Source organism: Chiloscyllium plagiosum, chromosome 14 (genome assembly GCF_004010195.1).
Source record: "Chiloscyllium plagiosum isolate BGI_BamShark_2017 chromosome 14, ASM401019v2, whole genome shotgun sequence".
Lineage (NCBI taxonomy): Eukaryota > Metazoa > Chordata > Chondrichthyes > Orectolobiformes > Hemiscylliidae > Chiloscyllium > Chiloscyllium plagiosum.
Window position 1 is genome coordinate 8,834,256 of NC_057723.1, and position 23,929 is coordinate 8,858,184.

The 23,929-nt window shown below is 42.5% G+C and overlaps 1 protein-coding gene across 1 annotated transcript in view; it reads right to left on the bottom strand.

Annotated features, from left to right (window-relative positions):
- The window catches only part of ltc4s (leukotriene C4 synthase), a 27,285-nt gene extending 4,158 nt beyond the window's left edge, over positions 1–23,127 (bottom strand). Inside the window, exons 1-4 of the mRNA XM_043703119.1 lie at positions 22,975–23,127; positions 6,211–6,310; positions 3,530–3,600; positions 1,547–1,628 (exon numbers count right to left, since the gene is read on the bottom strand). Coding sequence (XP_043559054.1) covers positions 1,547–1,628; positions 3,530–3,600; positions 6,211–6,310; positions 22,975–23,032 — 311 coding nt within the window. The 5' untranslated portion in view covers positions 23,033–23,127. The remainder of the gene's footprint in view (positions 1–1,546; positions 1,629–3,529; positions 3,601–6,210; positions 6,311–22,974) is intronic.
- Between the last annotated feature and the right edge of the window lie 802 nt (positions 23,128–23,929).

The window sequence follows — 23,929 nt, forward strand, 5'->3', positions numbered from 1 at the left end:
AGGCCGGGACGCTAAATGTCTTCAAGGCAGAGATTGATAAATTCTTGATGTCACAAGGAATCAAGGGCTACAGGGAGAATGTGGGTAAGTGGAGTTGAAATGCCCATCAGCCATGATTGAATGGCGGAGTGGACTCGATGGGCCGAATGGCTTTACTTCCACTCCTATGTCTTATGGTCTAATTTATTTCCGTGCAAGAGGCCAAACAGGAATGGCAGATGAATTCAGGGAATGGTTGGGAACAAAGGACCTTGAGGGGCATGGATAGGGTAAATAGAGAAGGTCTTTTCCTTTGGAGTCCAAAACTGGATGACATAGTTTTAAGCTGAGAGGGGAAAGATTTGAAAGGGATCTATGGGGTAACTTTTTCACACAGAGGGTGGTACATGTATGGAATGAGCTGCCAGAGGAAATGGTGGAGGCTGATAGAATTGCAACATGGGTATGTGAATAGGAAGGGTTTAATGGATATGGGCCAAAGGCTGGCAAATGACACTAGATTAGGTTTTTGACAGAAAATCATATAAATTTTCATCACAGGACTAGGTTATTTGGCCCATTGTGTCTGACTCTTTGGAACAACAGTCATGCTTAACCCCAGCTTTCATTGTCTTGTCTTCATGCCTGTAAGTTTCTCATCCTCAAGTATCTGTTCAACTATCTTTTCAAATTAATTAAGGAATCAGCTCCCAACAACTTTCCAGATAGAATGATGCAATCAGAAAATCCTCGAGGGAAAAGACATCTCCTTATCACAGCTCGGGACTTTTTTGTCAGTGATTTTTAAATCTATTAAATCTGGTCATTAGCCCTCTCAGCAGAGGGAGAAGACATCCTCTAATAAGTGCTCACGTCAACCTGAAATTCTCCTTTATATTCCAAGGAATCCTAACTTTTTCAACTTCTGCTCATTGAGATTTAACACAGAGTCATAGAGATGGACAGCATGGAAACAGACCTATCGGTCCAACTTGTCCATGCCGACCACATATCCTAAGTTAATCTAGTCTCATTTGCCAACACTTGGCCTATATCCCTTGAAACCATTCTTATTCATATACCCATTTAGATGTCCTTTAAATGTTGTAATTGTAACAGCCAACACCACTTCCTCTGGCAGCTCATTCCATACACGCACTACCATCTGCATGTAAAATTTGCCCCTTAGGTCCTTTTTAAACCTTTCCCCTCTCACCCTAAACCTATGCACTCTAGTTCTGGACTCCCCCACCCCAGGGAAAAGACCTTGTCTATTTACTTATCCATGCCCATCATGATTTTATACACTTCTGTAAGGTCACCCCTCAGCCTCCGATGCTCCAGGGAAAACAGCCTCAGCCAATTCATAGCTGCTAACATCCTGGTAAGCTTCCTCCATACTCTTTCTAAGGCATTAATGTCTTTCATGAAGTGTAGTGTCTAGAATTCATGAAGTTCTTGCAAAATAGAGTGACACTTTGGTTTCCAGTTGATTTTATGGAGCATTACCATGGCAAACATGAATGTAATGTAAGTTGGTGTCTGAGTAAAGACAGCTCAGTCTCACCTTTTTAGGGCTGATTCAGAGTATCCTTTGAAGTACTTGTGCCTGCCATACAAATACAGAACTCCAATACAAAATGCCAGAGCTGTGTAGAAAGAAACCAAAATGGATAGTTACCACATGTACCCCAAATATAACTTGTCATATTTAATGCAGGTGAGAAAGTATATAAGGCACGAGCAGGTAGGGAAAGAATTAAGTTTTGAGTTTTGTGAAACAAAGGTTCAGCTAAGCATGAATCAGATCAGATATGAACTTGCAGTAAACAATAAGATGTTGGAGGCAAGGATAGTGGTTTAACAAGGTGAAAAAGCATTCATTATGTAAAACCATTTAACAGAAGAAAAAGCATTCCGTATGTAAAGTCCATTAACAAGGTGAAAAGCATTCATTATGTAAAGTCAATTATTCATTGTATAACACCAGATGGCTTAATCTTTACTATTGAGACTCGCTGATTGTAACGGTCATCCAATCAATATGTAGTTGCCTTACCGGGATGGTCCTCCCTGTAAGTGACTATATAATTCATTAAGAAACTGCTGTTCGAGAGAAGACCAAGAACACGTGTCTCTGTGCACATAGGTAACCGTTCTCCCTCCCTCCAGGGCCTGGAGTAGAGATGAAGGAGGTAAAACCATACTGTGTCTCTGAGCATCTTGCTTCAACTGAGGCAGAAACGACAGAGGCACCCACCTTGTATCACAAACCGAGCTACGTGAGGTATTCAGGATGATACAGGGTTTTAACAGAATAAATCAACACTTTTGGAAGGATCACCACCTTTCAAACCTACAGCAACTACCATCTAGAAGTTAAAAATTACATGACACCAGGTTATAGTCCAACAGGTTTATTTGAAAGTACAAGCTTTTGTCAGACAAAGGAGCAGCGCTCTGAAAGCTTGTGCTTTGAAATAAACCTGTTGGACTATAACATGGTGTTGTGTGATTTTTAACTTTATCCACCCCAGTCCAACACCTGCACCTCCACATCATGACCATCTAGGAGGACAAGGGCAGCAGATACATGGGAACATCATTACCTACAAGTTTCAACTCCAACTTACTCACCATCCTGACTTAGAAAGAAATTGCTGTTCCTTTAGTGTTGCTGGGTCAAAACCCTGGAATTGCAGTTAACCAATTAACTTTTAAAGTTAACTCAACCAGTTAACGTTTTAAAAACTACTGGGACACGGACTTAAGATAACAAGGAAAAGAACTTTTGGGGCAATGTGGGGAATGCTTCTGTCAAGCGAGTTGCTATAATCTAGAATGCACTGTCTGAAATAATGAGCTGATCATTCTAGAGCATACATTCAAGAATTTGATATATATTCGAAGAAGCCTTTGCAGGTTTTTGGGAAAAGAATAGTGCGTGCTCAGACTAATTGAAAGATTTATCAAAGAACCGAAAATCTAGAACTATCTGCCAAAAAAGCTGTGGTTCCTGGGGTGGCATCTGAAGCTTTCAAGACTGGCATCAGTAGATTATTGTATGTTAAATGGGTCAAGCGATTAAAAAAGAAAAACTTGCATTTGTATAGTGCCCCTCAGGATCTCAGGACATCCCAATACACTTTCCAGCTGATGGAGGGCTTTCTAAGTGTAGTCACAACTGTAGAGCAGGAAAAGTGCCAACAATTTAGTGAGCACTGAAAAAAGGGAAAATGAGCTACAGATCAACTGTGAATGGTGTAACAGTCTCAAGGGGCTGAACAGTCTAATCGTCTGTTGCAAAATAAATACAAATGTTGATATTTGGTGTAATCCTTTCAAATTATCTGCTCAGAATTATTCTTTAGCACTCTGTTCCCACTCTGCAACTTTCATTAACTTGTTTAATTTGAATTACTGAATAGTTATATATTATGAAAAAAATTGACTCTGATTTACCAGAGGTGGAAGACAATAAATTTTATCAGGAAAGCAGAAGAGAGTGAAAAATATTAAACCAGATAGGTACAAGGTTAGTTTATCTTACCCTGACTGAAGAAGACGCCAGCAATCCACAGTGTACTCAGGAACATTGGAAAATATTCAGAGGAATTAAGACTGTAAGAGAAAACAAGAAGTAGGATATAAACACATTGGAAAGAATGCACAAAGGTTTCTGAGAACCATTCCAGGGAGAAGAAACTTCTGTGAAATAAACAGATGGGAGAGGTTGGGATGGTTTTCCTTGAGAAGAAGACTCAAAGAAGATTTACTTGAAAGTTTCAAAATCATAGAGGTGTTGGATAAAGTAGATAGAGAGAAACAGTTCTTCCTCATAAAAGGATTGTGATGAGAAGGTACAGTTATATGAACACATACAAAAGAAGCAAATGCAGAAGAACAAAAATGTTTTCACACAGTGAATAGTTCGGGTCTGGAACACACTGGAAGTGTGGTTGAGGCAATTGAGACATTCAAGAGGGCATGAGATTATTATTTAAATAAAAACAATTTCAGGAGAAAAGGCAGGGGATTGGCACTAGGTCATAATGCTTATTTGAAGAACATGGACAGATATATTCGGCCGATTACATCCTCCTGCACCATAACAGTTCTGTGTCTGTGAAGTAATTCAGGTTGCCAAAAAGATAGCTGAGAGAGGTTTAGCAATTCTGTGGCTTTGTACTTATTTCAAACACTGATCTCTTGAGTGTGTGAGCTGTCATAAGAAGTATCGATGGAATTATTTGGCTGTGAAAGGAGGACAGACAGACAGACAGATATACTGACTGACAGACATACTAATATACTGACTGACACAGACAGAGAGACAGAATTGGCTGGCTGACAGATTGTCTGACAGATGGACTGATTGACAGCCAGGAAAATTTAAATAATTCAAACAACACAGGAGCTGTACAGCAGGTCAGTCAAATTTAATTATAAAGTTACATAGGAATGGGAAAGAATATTGGTCAGAGTATTGAGTACAGGAGTTGGGAGGTCATGTTGCGGCTGTACAGGACATTGGTTAGGCCACTTTTGGAATATTGCGTGCAATTCTGGTCTCCTTCCTATCAGAAAGATGTTGTGAAACTTAAAAGGGTTCAGAAAAGATTTACAAGAAGGTTGCCAGCATTTGAGCTATAGGGAGAAGTTGAATAGGCTGGGGTTGTTTTCCCTGGATTGTCAGAGGCTGAGGGGTGACCTCATAAAGGTTTATAAAATCATGAGGGGCATGGATAGGATAAATAGACAAAGTCTCTTCCCTGGGGTAAGATATAGGCCAAGTGCTGGCAGGTGGGACTAGATTGGGTTGGGATATCTGGTCAGCATGGACGGGTTGGACCGAAGGGTCTGTTTCCATGCAGTACATCTCTATGACTCTAAGCCAATAAACCCTTTGATCCTGTTCTATCTTTCAATCAGATCATGGCTAAGCTGTATCTCAATTCCAACCACCCCCATCCCATAATGCATTATATTCTTATCCAATATATATCTAGCAATCCCCATTCTGAAATTTACAATTGACTTCCCCCCTCAGCACCCCTCCATGATCATCTTAAATAGCTCTTTCCAGAAAGAATTCTTGATTTCCACTACACTTTGTGTGAATTAGTTATCACAGGGACTGCAGCAGTTCAAATAGGCAACCCCTCACCACTGTCCCAAGGGCAATTAGGAACGTGCAACTCATGCCAGCCTTGCCAGCAATACCCAAATCCCACCGAAGAGCTAACAAAAGTGCTTTTGAAAGTCATCCTGGAATTTAAAATTTTGCGTGAAGTGCTTATGCCTGGACAACCCACACAGTCAGATGAAATAGTTTCCTTATCAAATCCTTGTCTTAAACATTACAATTATATCACCCCATAATTTTCTGTGCAGCCCAGCGTACACCACTATTCTCATAATGCAACCTTTTTAGTCTCAGCATGGTCTTGGTGAATTGTATTAAACTCCCATCTCGAAGAGTTGGACACAGTGCTCCATGAACTGAGTTATAAAATGGGCAGTGCTGAAAATCATCCACCTTGGTGCTTTAAGCTGGATGAGCTAAGTTGAAACTATTCCCTAAAGGTGTGTTACCGTAGACAGGCAGAATGGAAGATCACATTGAGCAGCAATTACTTTTGTGATCAAACAAGAAAAGCTTTGATGGTGATTCCTACTCCTAAATCTTCAGACTGAATTTGTACTTTGTTTTGCGGCTTTGTGGCTAACACATTTTGTACTAACACCATGTTTTCTACAATTTATTACAGGACATTGGCAAGACCACAACTTGAATACTGTGAGTAGTTTTAGCCTCCTTATCTAAGGATGGAAGTAAATATTTTGGTGATATTTTAGAGAATGAATGGCTTGTCTTATGAAAACAGGGGATGAGCTCTTTTCCACTGGAATTTAGAAAAGTGAGGGGTGACTTGATTGAAGTGGATATGATTCTGAACTGGCACCCTCTAGAGGATTGTGTGACTTTGGAACACTTCCTCAGGAGGAAATGGAGGAGGGGTCATTAAATATTTTTAGGGCAGAAGTAGATAGATTCTCATTAGGCAGACAATCAAAGGTTGTTGGGAGTGGATGGGAATAAGGAATTCAATACCAGATATGATCTTCATGCACAGTGGAGTGAGGGAGAGTGGCCAAATTGTCTATTCCTGTTCCTGTTTCAGATGTTTGTAACAAGTCTGAAGGATGAATGAAATACAATTCCCTTACTGTGCTCTGTATACACGCTCGAAGTCCTCATTACCACTGACAGCCGGTGGTGAAACGTGAAATCTTCTCCTTGCATATATCACTTGAAGTGAGAAGTATGCTGGGAAATGCAGGGAAAGACAGATAATCAATACATAATCACATCACAAAGGAAAACAAAATTACTTATGACAAGATATTGTGATCCATTATTCTCAAGATATGGATCAAGTTAAACTCCTTCCTTCAACATTTGACACATTACCTACTGGTGGAGTTGATTTAGTGACTGAACTTCATTCCCATACCACCTGACCCTAGGATTCACTAACACTAACATGGAACCTTGCAGATCTGTAGTTCAATGTTGCCATATAGGAAACCATCAATATCTTCATAACAGGCTCCCACTAACAGCAATGAAAAGAGCCACATAATTTAAATGGAGATGTTAGCTGAGGATAAATACATTTCTTCTTTGAGTAGTGGTCGTGAGATTTGAAAGGTAGGCAGAGCCCCAGTTTAACATCGCAGTGTTGCGTGGCACTACCACTGTGCTAAATGGAACAGACTTTGAACAGATCTAGCAAGTCAGGACTGGGCATTCAGGAGGTGCTGTGGGCCATCAACCGCAGCAGATTTGAACTCCAGCACAATCTGTAACTTCATGGCCTGGCATATTCTCCAACTCAACCATTACCACCAAGCCTGGGGATCAATCCTGATTCAAGGGAGAGTGCAGGAGGGCATGCCAGTAGCAGCACCAGATATACCTAAAAATAAGGTGTCAACTTGGTGAAGCTACCAAACAGGATGACTTGCATGCCAAATAACATAAGCAACAGGCGATAGACAGAGCTAAGTGATCCCACAACCAATGGATCAGTTCTAAGCTCTGAAGTCCTGCCACGTCCACAAGTATTCCCATCCATGATGATGAGAGCACACCACATCAGTGCAAAAGATAAGGCTGAAGCATTTACAGCAATCATCAATCAGAAGTGCTATCTGGATGATCCATCTCAGCCCTCTCCAGTGATCCCCAGCATGACAGATACCAATCTTCCCACAACTCTCTGTACAAGTTCATAATGAGGAACAGTCACTGCAGCAAGGACAGATCAGGAGACATCATGAACTAAGGTGTGGGATTTAATTGCTAGCAATCCATAAACCTCAGGAAAAGCAAATAGAGGCTCCCCAGTCTCCCCAAAAATTTTCTTTGAAAAATGTGCTTCATTAGAACTGTTAATGTTGAGTAACAATGCACATTGCACTCTACTTACAGTAGACACAAACTTCTGGGATTTGAAATACCTTTATCCTGACTCTTCCAGGTGAAATATTCCACCCCGACACTCCCAAAGATTCAGGGACTCCCCAAAAGTTCCAAGTGAGCACTTCCACCTTCGCTGTTTTAAGTCCATCCAGTTCCCAAGATACTGATAGTGTAGTGTTTTTGCCCATCTGTTTCTACACTCCCTATTTTCCTTTATTCATAAATGAGATACGAGTATCACTGGCTAGATCAGCATTTACTGCCTAACCCTAATTGCCCCAGAGAAGGGGTATTGAGTTGCCTCCTGAACCGCTATAATCCATGATGGGAGTTGTTACACGCACAGTGCTGTTAGGGAGGGAGTTCTAGGATGTTGACTCATAATGATAAAAACCTAGGGTCCAGTACAATTATTAGCACTGCCCCAGAGATAGTGACATAGTGTAATATCATTAGCCTAGTCTGGGAACATGGAATTCAAGTCCCACTATGGTAGCTGGTTAAATCTGAAATCTGTAGATAAATCTAGAACATAAAGCTCGACTCATGAATTGTGACCACGAAAACTAACTTCAACCGTTGTAAAACCTACTTGGTTTACTAATATCCTTTAAGAAGAATTTACCTTAAGGGTCAGCCATTGAGATACTGTCTAACATGTGATTCTAAATCCTCAACAATATGATCAAATCTTGTCTGATCTCTAAAATCCACAGAATCCCTACAGTGTGGAAACAGGCCAGTCAGCTCAACAAGTCCACGCCAACTCTACCCCTGTAACCCTGCACCACACCCCCCCCCCCCCGCCTCCCCGCCCACCCTACACATCCCTGGTCACTATGGGAAATTTAGTCTAACCTGCACATCTTTGGACTGTGGGAGGAAACCTGAGCACCTGGAGGAAATCCACGCAGACACGGGGAGAATGTGCAAACTCCACACAGACAGTCACCTGAGTCTAGAATTGAACCTGGGTCCCTGGCGCTGTGACACAGCAATGCTAACCACTGAACCACAGCCTACCCTTCAGTTCAAGGGCAATTGGTGATGGGAAATAAACAATGACTTTGTCACATTCCACAAAAGACAGAGAAAGTTACTAAACCATTTGAGGAAAGAAATGGGCAATAAATCCAGGTGATGCTGGTGACGGGAAATCAAGTGGATTCCCTGCTGTCTGTGACACATATCATTAAATGAATTCCATTGGTCACAAATTCCCGCATTCCAGTTACTCACCAACTCATTGAGTAAATTGGTAAGGATGGAATACATTGAGCTGAAGATGAGACAGCCATTAGGGAGGCGGGAATTTGACAAAGGAGCATGGGACCATGATTGTTTTACAAAAAGGGTCTAATGCCTGAAAGTGATTGAGAGCAGGGTCAAGCTTTTGAAAAAGAACTGAGGAGGAGAAGGGGATGAAAGAGTAGGAGGTTGCTCAGGAACAGAGGTAGAAAAGCTGGAAGTATTTTGTTGGATTCCACATAATGCTTTCATTAATTGGATTTAATTCACCTCATGATGTACTAAGTTTATACAGGAACAGAGGTATAGTAGCTAAATGATGTGCTGTAATCAATAAGCCGGAAACAGCTACTTAAATTCACTCCCAAAGTGAGGGTAGGATGGAGGCATGGGGTAGGGAGGGAGTTAAACTGGAGATTTTTGCTAGTTATGGAGATTAGGTAGGGTAGGTAACCAGGTTGGGAATTGGGGAATGGCGAACTGACAAAAGGATGAACCAGGAACTGGGATGATTCTGAGTTCAGAACAGGGACAGATGAAGGAGGCACCTGCAAATGAAATAGGAGTGATTGATAGATGTCGTGTTAGCCCTGCTTCCCTTGACCAACAGTTGGACCCTTGGCCCTCATCTTGCCTCCGCACCGTACTATCAGCCCCACTTAGCAGTGTTCATCAATAATTATCATTACCAACTTCGATTTCAGATGAGCAATTCAATTATTTCAATTAGTGAAATTGCATGATAGATACGAGAGATTAAACATTGGTTAAACAGAACCTAGGCATATACTTTTCCAGTCAGAGTTTTATAGAGACTTACACTACACAAAACCCCCCACAAAGTATGATTACTTGTACCTCATATACACCCAGTTTTACAGCCAATTACTCCCAAGTTCCATTTGATCTCAGATGATAACACTGCACACTGCTGCTATTATGAGGACACAAATTCTCATTTCCCTTCTCCTGGCCTCACTTCCGGGAAAGTTGAATTTCCTTTTTCAGATTCTGCCAATTGCACAAGTCCTACACTACATTGCTAATCTCCACTTGATTTCATGTACCCAGAACTGAACAGAAGACTCCAGTATTTTCATCCTAACAATCTCCCTCCAATCTTCTATAATCTTCAATACTTTTGAAATAATCAAATATTTGTATGAGACAATCGTTACTTCTTAAACCATAATTACCATAATACTTGTTCCCTTTGATTTTGTTGGTCTCCCATAAGTTTTTGACTTTTAGTTAAAAGGAGAGTTGTATTAAATAGGTGCCTTTTGCACCTCAGGATGTTCCAAAGCAAATTAAGATTTTTAAAAAATATTGATGGAATGTGAGTGTCGCTGGCTGGGCTTGCATTTCTTGACCATTCCTATTTGCCCAGAGGGCAGTTAAAAGTGAATCACATTGATGGAATTACATGTAGGCTAGACAAGGTAAGGATAACAGATTTCCTTCTCTGATGGACATCAGTAAACGAGAAAGGTTTTCACAATAATCAATAGTGTTTACATGGTTGCTATTAGTCCAGATGTTTATTTTTATTGAATTCAAATGTTACAATCTGCCATGCTGGCTGTGGAAGGATTAACTTATAAAGAAAAGCAGAACGGGCTGGGACTTTTTTCATCAGAGCATAGGAATTAGAGAGGTGACCTTATAGAGGTTTATAAAATCGTGAGAGGTATACATAGAGCTCATGGTTGCTGGCTTTTCTCTAGGATGGGGAATCTCAAGACTGGGGACACATTTTTAAGGTCAGAGGTGAGAGATTTTAAGAAAGACATGAGTGGTACATTGTTTACACAGAGGGTGGTTCATGTGTGCAGTGAACTTCCTGAGCAAGTAGTGGATGCAGGTACAATTACAATGTTTAAAAGATACTAGGATAAGTACATGAATAGGAAAAGTTTGGAGAGAAATGGGCCAAGCACAGGTGGGACTAGTTTACTTTGGGATTATGGTTGGCATGGTCTGGTTGGACCGAAGGGTCTGTTTCTTTGCTATGTGACTGTCCAACTCTATGACTCAATGATGGGATTCAACCCATATCCTCAGAATATTAGTCAGGAGTTCTGTCCAAATGTCTTTTAAATGCTGTAACTGTACTTCCTTTGGCAGTTCATCATAGTGATCAACAATGAACACTCTTTGTTATTTCACTATCTGGAATGCCACCTGGTCTTTTTAAAATGAAGATTATGGAAAATTACAAAATGTCTGTAATTTGTTTAAATCCTGGCCCAAAGAGACTCTTAACCTGCATGTGAAAAGAAAATCATGATTGTTACCATTGGGTTGTGAAAATGCCTTGAGTTGAATTGTCAGCTTGGGCTCTGTAGTCAAGGCTGTGGATTATATCTTGAACCCATGATTTTTCAGACACAGTCACGAGAGTGTGTTGCCACTGAGACACAACTAACAGCACAGGAATGTCCAGAGAGTCGAAAATCAGTAAAATATGAGTGAAACTGAAAACTTTGTTTTGTAATTATACTTATAACCCCATTGTGAAATAATAAATTTCCATTCAAATAGTTTCTGATCACATTTTTGAGATGCCTCAATGATTCATATTAACTTAATTACTCTTGAAATATGCAGCCAATGTTGCTACATATGACAAACACTAGTAATTCATGCGCTAAGAGGAGGAAGTGGGATCAATCAGTTTGTGTGATGGTTTCGAGTGGAATGTTGCCCAATATCGCAGGAATTACCCTGCCATGTTCACCAGTACAACCACAGTACCTTTCAGAGTGTACCGAGAAACAGTGTCCCTGACTAATGTCTCTTCCCTCAACACAGCTTCACTAGTCAGGGCAGTAACTGTCGTGTCAGTGTAGATGATTATGTCTATGAAGTGGGAATATTCTGGCATGTGGTGCTGAAGAATTATGCTTCAGAGCTAGTTACATCCCTAGGCAGGTTATTTTAGGACACTGGCATTTGCCCAGCAGTATGGAAAATTGTCCAGGTATCTCCTGACAGAGTGTAGCATCAAGACCTCTATTAAAACTGGCATCAATGGGAATCAGGGGAAAGCTCTCTAATGGTTGGAATCATAGCTGGCACATCGGAAGATGGTTTAGACTGTTGGAGGTCAGTAATCTCACCCCAAAAAAAACATTTGAGTTCCTCTCTGCCATGTCCTAGGCCCAACCATCTTCAGCCTCATCAATGACCCACCCCTCCATTATCGGATCAAAACGGAGATGTTCCTTGTGATTTCAAAACATCTGGTCCATTGGACACGTGTTACCCAGTCAGAGAAACAGTCCATGCAGCAAGACCCAGACAATATTCTGGTGTGGACTGACAACATTTTCCAACAGGAGAAAGTGAGGGCTGCAGATGCTGGAGATCAGAGCTGAAAATGTGTTGCTGGAAAAGTGCAGCAGGTCAGGCAGCATCCAAGGAACAGGAGAATCGACGTTTCGGGCATAAGCCCTTCTTCAGGAATCCTGAAGTGGGAATATTCTGGTATGTGGTGCTGAAGAATTATGCTTCAGAGCTAGTTACATCCCGAAAGGGTTTAGAAGATGTTTCTTATGATTTTGACAGAGGTGGTTGAGGAGCAATGGGGAAGATGGTATGGAGGCCCAATGGTCCCCCACTATCAACATCCTGGGGTTACCACTGACCAGAAACTAAACTTGAACAAGTCATATAAATAGGACAGGGTCAGAGCCTGGGAATTCTGCAGTGAATAACATGTTACATTTAAAACATTTTTGTAGGAGGTTGCCACTCCAGACACTTGAACACAAAATCTAGGCTGAGAATTCAATAAGGGAATGTTGCACTGTTCCAGGTCCATGTTTTAAATTAAATATAAAACTGAGATCTCATCTGCCTGTTCAAGAGGCTGTGAAAGGACTCATAGCATATTCCAGAAGGGAAACTTGGTGGGGGTGGGAGTAGGGATAGGGTGAGGGTGGGGATAGATCTGACCAACATGTCAATAAATATCATAAAATGAAACTTAATTGTTCACTTCGTTGCTCACTTTTTTGAGCTCTTGCCATGTGCAAATTGGCATGTGTTCACAATCCCTAAGTTCCACAGAACAGGCCTGTGTCAGCACTTAACAGTTCCAAGTTGTTAACAGTAACTCTAAACAATTCTGATTGGAGACTCTAAACAATTCAGTACTCAAAAGTGGCCTGTTTCCCCATGATGACCTCACAGCAAGTTATCTCAGTCTCATTAAACTGGACAAAATGTACCTCTTAATCATTAACATTCATTATTATCATTAATAATGTCATGTTGATATAGTGTTAATGGAACAATAAACCTCGTGGGAAGGGGCCCTGACAAAGGCTATTCAAGAACTGGACATCAGGAAGGAGGTGACTCAATCAGAGTCACACTCTGTTGCAACTCCCTTCTCTTATTTAACTGTGGGCTGGCTTCTCTGGAGGTGGGGCCCTTCTAGGCAGCTACCTCAGTGGTGAGCACATTAACCAGCAGCTATTGCTAGTCAGTACTCCGACCCCTACGGGAATACCCTGTTGCTGGTCTAGCCACTTCAGATTGGTTTGTAGTTCATGCTGACCTTCCCGATCATTGTATCACAGGTGTCTCACAGGCTCTCCAGCTGGCATGTGAGACCCTCTCACCACATTCAGTGTATCCCCCACTGAGTCACAGCTGGCACTTTGCAACTGGCTCACTGATGGTTCTGTAAGGAAGAAAACATGCTGTCTGTCTATGTGTGACTCCAGTCCTGCAAACATATAAATTAGGAGCAAAATTAGGCCATTCCATCCTTCCTCTGCCATTCCATAAGATCATGGCTGGTTTATCTCTGTTTCAAATTCCATATTCCCATTTACCCCTATCAGTTCTGAGGAAGGGTCACTTGACCTGAAATGTTAACTCTAATTTCTCTCCACAGATGCTGCCAGACCTACTGAGCTTTTCCAGCAATTTCTGTTTTTGTTTCTTATTTACAACATTTGCAGGTTTTTTCGGTTTTGACTTATTTGGGTAATCGTGCAATAATGCGGGATATTCTTGAGGTAAGGCATTAAATCATACATTTGGGGAGAAAAAAAACACATAAGATTACAGTAGAAATAGATACAGGAGTCGGCCTCAAACCTGCTCCACCATTCAAAAGAATCATGATCCGATATTCCTTATGTCCATTTTCCTGCCCTTCCCCTATAACCCCTGATTCTCTGACTGATCAAGAAGCCTTAAATACATACAAGGACTGTGCCTCCACTGCTGTCTGTGGCAAGGAGTTCCAAAGACTTGCAACCTCAGAGAAGAAATTCCTCCTCTTAAGTTGGTGTTCCTTTAATCTGAGACTATGCCCTCTGGTCCTAGATTCTCCCAGGATGGAAAACATTCACTCAGCATTTACCCTGTCAAGCTTCCTAAGAATCCTATATGCTTCAATGAGATCATCTCTCATTCTTCTACCTATGGTGAGGCGATTCCAAATCTGTTTAGCCTTTGCTCATAAGAGAATCCCTCAATACCGGGGATCATCCTAACAAACGTTCACTGAACTGCCTCCAATGAAATGTCATCTTTTCTTAAATAAGGGGACCAAAATTGCTCACAGTACTCCAGACATGGTCTCACCAGCACCTCACACAGTTGCAGTAAGACTTCCCTTCTCAAACCCCTTGAAATAAGTGACAACATTCCATTAGCCTTCTGGAGTTTCTGAATGCTTACGTTCTGTGTTTCATGCACAAGTATGCCCAAGTCTCTTTGTGTTGCAGCTTTCTGCAGCTATACTCTGATAAGTAACACTCTGTTCTTTTGTTCTTTCTTCCAAAATGGACTTCATGTTTTCCCACATTACACACCATTTGGCAATTTTTGTGCTCTTACTTAACCTATCAATGTCTCCCTGTAAGCTGGTTGTATCCCCCTCACAACTTGCCTTTCTACATATTTCTGTGCTGTCTGCAAATTTGGTGACACTACATTTGCTTCCTTCTTCCAAGTCATTAATATATATATTGTGAATAGTTTTGGTCCCAGTACTAATCCTGAAACAAGTTGCCAACCTGAAAAAAAAACCCATATCCCCACTTGCAATTTCCTCCCATTAGGTAAAAATGAGGACTGCAGATGCAGTCTGGATTAGAGTGGTGCTGGAAAAGCACAGCAGGTCAGGCAGCATCCGAGGAGCAGGAGAATCGACGTTTCGGGAAAACGCTCTTCATCAGGAATAGCCAATTCTCTGTCTACCCCAATATACTACCTTTTTTGGTGGGAAACAAGAGGAGAGGACTCAAAGGAGATTTACAGGCATTCTAATGATGAAAAATATTTGGGAGGCAGCCAGAGTGGCCTTGCAGATTTCAGGAATGAAGCCAATTCTTGTGAAAAGCCAGTGCATGTAGAAATTGCATAGGAGACACTGCACAGTACATAGATATATTTACGACTAGTTTTTGAACTCCTCATACTTTCGATAAAAATTCTTATTCGTGTCTGACAAACCACAGATGCAGGAGAATCCCATACTAACACTGTTGAAAGGTTTCAACAGCTTATATATTGAAATGCAAATAGAAAAGAAATGACGAGTGTCATCTCAATATATTTGGCACAGTCACAATGAGCTGATTGGCTCCTTCTGGGTCATAACAATTCTGTGATATTCTTTATTCACAAATTTGACAAATAGTAACATTATAATTCACTGGCTAGACTGCTTCTGATGGTGTAGGCTGAGGAGGCAATGGACAAGTTAGACAAAAGAGAATCAGCGTTTGTGATCTATTTGAATTTCAAGAAGGCCTTTGACAAGGTGCCGTACAGAAGGTTGCTAAATAAGAGCCCGTGGTGTTAGTAACAACGGATTGAGGATTGGCTGACTGGCAGAAGGCAGATAGTGGGGTTAAAGGGGTCTTTTTCAGGATGGCAGCCATTGATTAGTGGAGTTCCACAGCAGTCAGTTTTGAAATCACAACTACTCATGTTAATGATCAGAACAAAGGAACTGAGGGAATTACTCTAAGTCTGCAGATGACACAAAAATAGTTGTGGGGGTGGCGGGGGGAGGGAAGTAGTATTGAGAAAGGAGGGAGGCTGCAGAAGGCCAGGCTAGGATAGTCGGCAAAGAAGTGGCAGATGGAATGCAATGTGGAAAGGTGTGAGGTTAAGGAAGAAGAGAGGCATCAATTATTTTCTAAACATATAAAGACTTGATAGTCCTGGTTCAGGATTTTCTTAAGGTTAACAATGCAGGTTTATTTGGCAGTTGGAAACAAAAATGCGACATTACCATTCATTTGAAGAGGACTAGAATATAAAAACAGAGATGTACTGCTGAGGCTGTGTAAGGCTCTGGTCAGATTGCATTTGGAATACTGTGAACAGTTTTGGGCCCCTTATCTAAGGAATGATGTGCTGGTATTGGAGGCGTGTCATTTGAGAAGCAGTTGAGGGCTCTGAATATGCTCCTCGGATGCTGCCTGACCTGCTGTGCTTTTCCAGCACCACTCTAATCTAGACTCTGGTTTCCAGCATCTGCAGTCCTCACTTTTGTCTACTCTAAATGTGTACCCAAATGAGTTTGGAAGGATGAGGAAGATCTCATTTGAACTTACAGAATATTGAGAGACCTGGATAGGGTGGATGTGAAGAAGATTTTTCCACTAGTAGGAAAGACTAGGACCCAAGGGCATAGCCTCAGAGTGAAGGGACAACCCTTTAGAACTGAGATAAGGAAGAATTTCTTCAGCCAGAGGGTGGTGAATCTGTAAAACTCATCACTGCAAAATGTTCTGGAGGCCAAGTCATTGAGACTATTTAAGGCCGAGATAGGATCCCGATTAATAAGGGGATCAAAGGTTATGGTGAGAAGGCAGAATGGGGCTGAGAAACTGATCAGCCATGATTGAATGGCAGAGCAGACTCGATGATCCAACTGGACTAATTCTGCTCCTATATCTTATTGTAAGACAAAGAAAGAGAGACATTGCATCGAGATATCTTGTGTCACAACTCAGGATGTCATAAAGAGCTTTACAGCCAATGGAACATTTTCCAACATAATCTGTTTTGGTTGGTGATGATGGTCAAAGGATAAATATTACTGCAGCTCGGCATGGGAGAAACTCCTCTCCTCATGCTATTATACCACATCTACACAACAGGGCTGCAATTAAACATCTCGTACCTGAGTTGGTGTCTGAGAATTGAAGTACGCCAATCAGGAAAGATAGAACAGGCTAGAACTATTTTCTCCATAAAAGCAAAGGTCTAGGATAATCTAAGGCTATGAAAACATTTGAACTCTCTTTGGAGAGACTTTGAACTAAAAGGCATGAAATCAACTTGGGAATTCAGGGGAAACCTTTTTAACCCAGAGAGTAAGGCTGTAAGAATCCTTCAGGTTTCAATGTGTCAGCTAATAAAACATAGCAACCGTCAATGCCTTTTTAGCCATCTTATCTACATTACTTGCAGGACATGCACTTCAAAAGTGCTCTCGTCCACTACACTTCTCAGAATGCTGCCATTTATTGTGTATTCTGGATCAGTGGTGCTGGAAGAGCACAGCAATTCAGGCAGCATCTGAGGACAGGCTCGGATTGCTGTGCTCTTCCAGCACCACTGATCCAGAATCTGGTTTCCAGCATCTGCAGTCATTGTTTTTACCTCATTTATTGTGTATTGTCCTGCCTTATTTGCTGTATCGAAATGCTTCACCTTGAATTCTTTCAGATTGAGTTTCACTTATCAGTGTTCTACCTACCTGACCAGTTCATTGATATATACCTACTGTTTACAATTTTCTCTCTTTCTCATTATCAAGTGCACAACCAATGCTCACACCATCCGCAAACATCTTAATCGTACCCACATATATTCAGAATCAGCCAAAGCTTAGTGGATACTTAAACCTTGGACTCAGAAGGTTAGGGATTCAGGTTTTGCTCAAAAGATTTCAGCACATAATGCAGACAAGCACTCCCTGTTCAGAGTATGAAGGAGCACTATCATCATAGAAGCTCTACAAGTGTGGAAGCAGTCCATTCAGCCTATCAGGTTCACACTGCACCCCCCCAAAGATCATCCCACCCAATCCATACCTCTACCCCATACCTGTAAACCTGCATTTCTCATGGCTAATCCTCCCAGCCAGCACATCCCTGGACAGTATTGGAATATTAGCATGGCCAATCCACCCAACTTGCACAACTTTGGGAGGAAACTGGAGCATCTGGAGGAAACCCTACAGACACGGGGAGAATGTGCAAACTCCACACAGACAACCAGCTGAGGTTGGAATTGAACCCGAATCCCTGGCACTGTGAGGCAGCAGTACTGACCACTGAGCCACCTATCCTATTACACAGAAGGTCCCACTCACTTCTGTATTCATTGACTCACATTAGCACTTGATTCACTGTCATCTCAATTATAAAATTCTCACCCTTGTTTTCAAATCGATCTGCAACCTTACCCCTCCCTATTTATATAACCTCCTCCAGTCCTACAAAACTCCATTACTCTGCACTCCTCCAATTCTGCCCTCTTGTGTACCCCCAATTTTAACCTCTCCGTCACTGGAAACCATGTCGTTCATGACCTAAGCTGTGGAATTCCACCCCCCTCAACCCTCCCATATCCTCCAACAAAACTCTCTCCCCTTTTAAGACATTCTTTAAAACAATTACTGACCAAATATTTTAGCATAAAGTTTCTGTTTCATAAGATTACTTTGGAGCATGTTGGGGCATTTTGCTACAATAAAGACATTATGCCCATTTAGAAGGTTCATTTAGAGCAGAAAAGTGAGATAGAATCACAGCAGTCACAATAAGAGTAATGTACAAATGTCCACGGTAAGTTCAAATAACAACTTTACAGTTCAAAATACACATACTAATAGCCTCAAGAACAGCTTCTTCCCCACTGTTAGTGGACTTCTGAATAGATCTCTCAAATTTTAATGCTCGCTCTCTGTGCACTTTCTCTGCAGCCGTAACATTGTTTTCTTTGCTCTGTTTTATTATCCTAATGCACTTTATGGTATGACCGGCCTGTACTGCATGTAAAATAAAACTTTTCATTGCACCTAGGTCCATGTGACAATAATAAATCAAATTAAAAAAACAACTTTACATTTCAGAACACTTGCTGACACAAGGTGTCAGTCGTAATTCTTGTTTGATTTATTTGCCTGTAATTAGCCCCGACTTGGAAAACAGGATAAATATGCAGCAATCTGCTAATACAAGATAACATTGAGAGAGCACACCTCTTCCTCCTCCTATACCATAACCTCAGGCATCATTACTTGGCACACTGATGGAAGATAAAATACTGAATGCACTGTTAAATGAAATATAATCACTCTCAGCACAATTTAAATGTCCCTAAGCCTTCACAGTTAATGAATTACTTTTGAAATGTCAGAATTGACACAGCCACTGTGGTAACTGGACACTGGGTGAGAATTCTGCTGATCTTTGAAAACTGCAGTGAGAAATCTTATAATGACCACGTGCTGGGGTTTACAGAGCCTCCCAGATATCTGCATTTCTAATCACACCACTGATATCCACTCCTCTTCTTTATTTAAAAAAGCCTATAGAATAAAGATTTTTTAAAATGAATAAATACACACACACAAACAAATATAAATAGTCAAACATAGTTCTGTTCTGTGCAATAGCACATGAAGAAAATAGGCAAACAATGGAGTTTGACTCTATCCAACAGACAAACCAAAGGCATGTCTTACTTTTACAAGATTATATTTACATGCATTTGAGGCACAAAGAGGGTCTGATAATTGAACAGACTCTCATTTAACTTTGGCTGAAGAACCCCAGACAGGATGTCTGATAACAGACTCCAGGCTTTGAAATTCCCTCACTAAACTTTTCCATCTGTCTCACTTTCCTTTTTTAATGATGTTGGATTGGAGTGGATAAGGTCAAAGTCACACGACACCAGGTTATAGTCCAACAGGTTAATTTGAAAGAAACCTTTATGTACATACAGTTAATGAAGCTGTTCAGATCGATACTGTCTTTACTTACAAAGAACAGATTAAGCCTTGCTGTTCACCATTCTATATATTTACAATCAACCTCTTGGCATTTAGCTGAGATGTCAGCAGAGCCCAATTACTGAATGGACTCTGTTATTGTTTGGCAGAAGGATCTTACACAACGGTATTTCCCCAAGCTTTAGCACGTCCCTCAGCACACAGTCCTGGACTTTGGAATGTGCCAATCTGCAACACTTCTTCAAGCTGAAGACCAGTAAGTTTCAGGCACACCAAAGAGCACCTTTCACGGAGTTGATGGCCCTTCACACACAGTTAATGTTTGTGTCTCTGTGCATCCTGGGTAATAGACCATACAGCACAGAGTCAAGAGTGTGGTACTGCAAAAGCACAGCAGATCAGGCAGCATCCGAGGAACAGGGAAATCAATGTTTCGGGCAAAGCCCCTTCATCAAGAATGAGACTGAGGGCTGAGGGAGTGGTGAGATAAATGGGAGGGGAGTGGGGCTGGGTGGGTGGTGGGGGAAAGAGCTGAGAGTGCCATAGGTAGATGGAGGTGGGGGTAATGGCTATAGGTTGGAGAGGAGGGTGGAGCGGATAGGTGGGAAGGAAGGTGGACAGAATGAGGGCGGTGTTGAGTTGGTAGATTGGAACTGGGATAATGTGGGAGGGGAGAGGAAATGAGGAAACTTGTGAAATCTACATCGATGCCATGAGGTTGAAGGGACCCGAGGCGGAAGATGAGGCATTCTTCCTCCGGGTGTCGGGTGGTTTGGAAGTGGCGATGGAGATGGCCCAGGACCTGCATGTCCTTAGTGGAGTGGGAAGGGGAATTGAAGTGTTTGGCCATAGGACAGTGGGGTTGGTTGGTGCAGGTATCCTGGAGATGTTCTCTGAAGTGCTCGGCGAGTAGGCGTCCTGCCTTCCCAATGTTTTGGGGACCACATCGGGAGCAACAGATACAGTAAATGACGTGTGAAATTGCAGGTAAAACTTTGATGGATGTGGAAGGCTCCTTTGGGGCCTTGGACGGAAGTGAGGGGGGAGGTGTGGGCGCTGGTTTTGCAATTCCTACAGTGGCAGGGGAAGATGCTGAGAGGGGAGTGTGGGTTGGTGGGGAGGGCATGGACCTAATGAGGGAGTCGCAGAGGGAATGGTCTTTATGGAAAGTGGATAGGAGTAGGGAGGGAAATTATCTCTGCTGGCGGGGTCCATTTGAAGTGTCGGAAGTGGTGGAGAATGATGCGATGTATATGGAGGTTGGTGGGGTGCAAGGTGAGGACCGGGGGTTCTGTCCTTGTTGCGGTTGGAGGGGTGGGGTTTGAGGATGGAGGTGTGGGAGGTGGGTGAGATATGCTGGAGGGCATCATCAACCACGTGCGAGGGGAAATTGAGGTCTTTAAAGAAGGAGGCCATCTGGTGTGTTCTGTGGTGGAAGTGGTCCTCCTGGGAGCAGATGCCGCAGAGGTGGAGGAATTGGGAATAAGGGATAGCATTTTTACAGAAGTAGGGTGAGAGGTGGTGTAGTCCAGGTAGTTGTGGGAGTCAGTGGGTTTGTCGAAGATGCCGTGTTCAGTTGGTCAGCGTTGATGGAGATGGAGAGATCTAGGAAGGGGAGGGAGGTGTCTGAGATGGTCTGGGTGAACTTAAGGTCAGGGTGGAATGTGTTGGTGAAGTTGATGAACTGTTCAACCTCCAAGTGGGAGCACGAGGTGGCACTGATGCAATCATCAATGTAGCAGAGGAAAAGGTGGGGAATGGTGCCGGTGTAACTACGGAAGACGGTCTGTTCCACATACCCGACAAAGAGACAGGCATAAATGGGGCCCATGCAGGTGCCCATGGCTACCCCTTTCGTCTGGAGGGGGTGGGAAGATTCAAAGGAGAAATTATTGAGGGTGAAGACAGCACAGAGTTCTGTCACTGAGCTGCTCCATACGAACCTCGACACAAACCAATGCATTCCTCTCCAGACTCCCTTTGCATAGCCACCTTTGAGAACCTTGTGATTTCAAATAAGCCTTGATGAGGAGATGCCAGTGTTGGACTGGGGTGGAGAAGGTTAAAAATCACACACCAGATTATAGTCCAACATGTTTATTTGGAAGTACATGTACTTGCTTTCAGAGCGCTGTTCCTTTTTCAGTTAGCTGGTGGGGCATTTGCGTGGCACAGTGGTTAGCACTGCTGCCTCACAGCGCCAGAGACCCAGGTTCAATTCCCACCTCAGGCAGCTCTCTGTGTGGAGTTTGCACATTCTCCCTGTGTCTGCGTGGGTTTCCACCGGGTGCTCTGGTTTCCTTCCACAACCCAAAAATGTGCAGGTTAGGTGAATTGGCCACACTAAATTGCCCGTAGTGTTAGGTGAAGGGGTAAATGTAGGGGAATGGGTCTGAGTGGAATGGATCTGGGTGGGTTGCACTTCGGCGGGTCGGTGTGGACTTGTTGGGCCGAAGGGCCTGTTTCCACACTGTAAACAATCTAATCTAATCTAAGTCTTACTTCGAAATAAACCAATTGAACTATTGTCCAGTGTGATTTCTGATCTTTTGCTTTTTTAAGACTCCTGTTAAAGTGTATTTGACTGAACCTTGCACTATTCTAATATGTAGCTTTTTTAGCAACTTGGAACATTCCTGTACGGTAAGGGCGTGACATAACTGCACTTTTAAAATTCATTCATGTGACATAGGATCATTGACATAAAATTCTACAATCGTGACCATGGAGTGATATACAGGAGGGTACACGGCAGCTAGGAACTGCAACGGGCTACTCGCTCCCTCCAATTTGTGTGGAGTGGCTGCAGTGAGATTTAAACCGACCCAAGAGTATTACCCACTGAGGGCATTCCGAACTCATCTGGCCCGGATCTTGCAGCAACCTCGCTCCCACTTATTGAAGGTGACTAGGAATAAAGAGGGAGCAGTTTCACACACAGGGTCAGCAACAGGTGAGCGGCGCAAAGAGCTAACTCCCCCCCCCCCCTCCCCGACTCCAGTGAGGGAGTGACCCCATGTGCAAGAGGAAGGGAGAGTGGGCAGATCATTCATCATCTTTCCTATTCCCCCCTCCCCCACCAACACCAACTAAAACAGCTACAATCTATAAATACACTATTAGTTCAGCGCGATGGGAACAGCTGAAACAGGGCGAGGGAAACAGAAACACGTTCTGTTGGTTGCACATGGAAAGCATATCAAATTTACAGGCAGAAATTAGCAGCGCGAATGATAGGTTGCAACTCTACCTTGCTGTAGGACACCCAATATGGTGATCGCAGCCATTAGCGCAACATCCTCCAACATTCTGCAGTTTGTCCTGTCAGGACAAGGTGGGGGAGAGGGAGGCAGACTCAGTCCGAGCTTAGTAGTGTCTCACCACGTCCCTACTCACTCTCTCTATCACACACACAAACACACACATATAAAGTGACGGGGAGGAGCTTGTGATGTATTGTCAGTTTAATATCTCCCTCCCCGGGAACACTGTCACATTTGAGACGCCTCCAACACCAATACTTAGTCGCCCTGACCAGACTGGTCCAACAGTACCGGGCACATGCAAAGTAGGAAAAACATTTTTCAATGAAGGGGAAATTCTGGAAATCGAGCACCAGCCTTTAATCATACGTTTATTATCCGGGGAGAGTTCCCTGTAAGTACTGACAAACATTCCAGTGAAACGCTAAATGCTGACACAAACCCATGAAACACTAAATACTGACACACATCCCAGTGAAGTCCCCGGGCCTGATGGTCTACATCCCAGGGTACTGAAGGAGGTGGCTCGAGAAATCGTGAATGCGTTGGTGATTAATTTCCAGAGTTGGATAGATTCGGGATCAGTTCTTGCGGATTGGAGGGTGGCTAATGTTGTACCACTTTTTAAGAAAGGTGGGAGAGAGAAAGCAGGAAATTATAGACCAGTTAGTCTGACTTCAGTGGTGGGAAAGATGCTGGAGTCAATTATAAAGGATGAAATTACAACACATCTGGATAGTAGTAATATGATTGGTCAGAGTCAGCATGGATTTATGAAGGGAAATCATGCTTGACTAATCTTCTGGACTTTTTTGAGGATGTAACTCTGAAGATGGACGAGGGAGATCCAGTAGATGCAGTGTACCTGGACTTTCAGAAAGCTTTTGATAAAGCCCCACATAGGAGGTTAGTGAGCAAAATTAGGGCGCATGGTATTGGGGG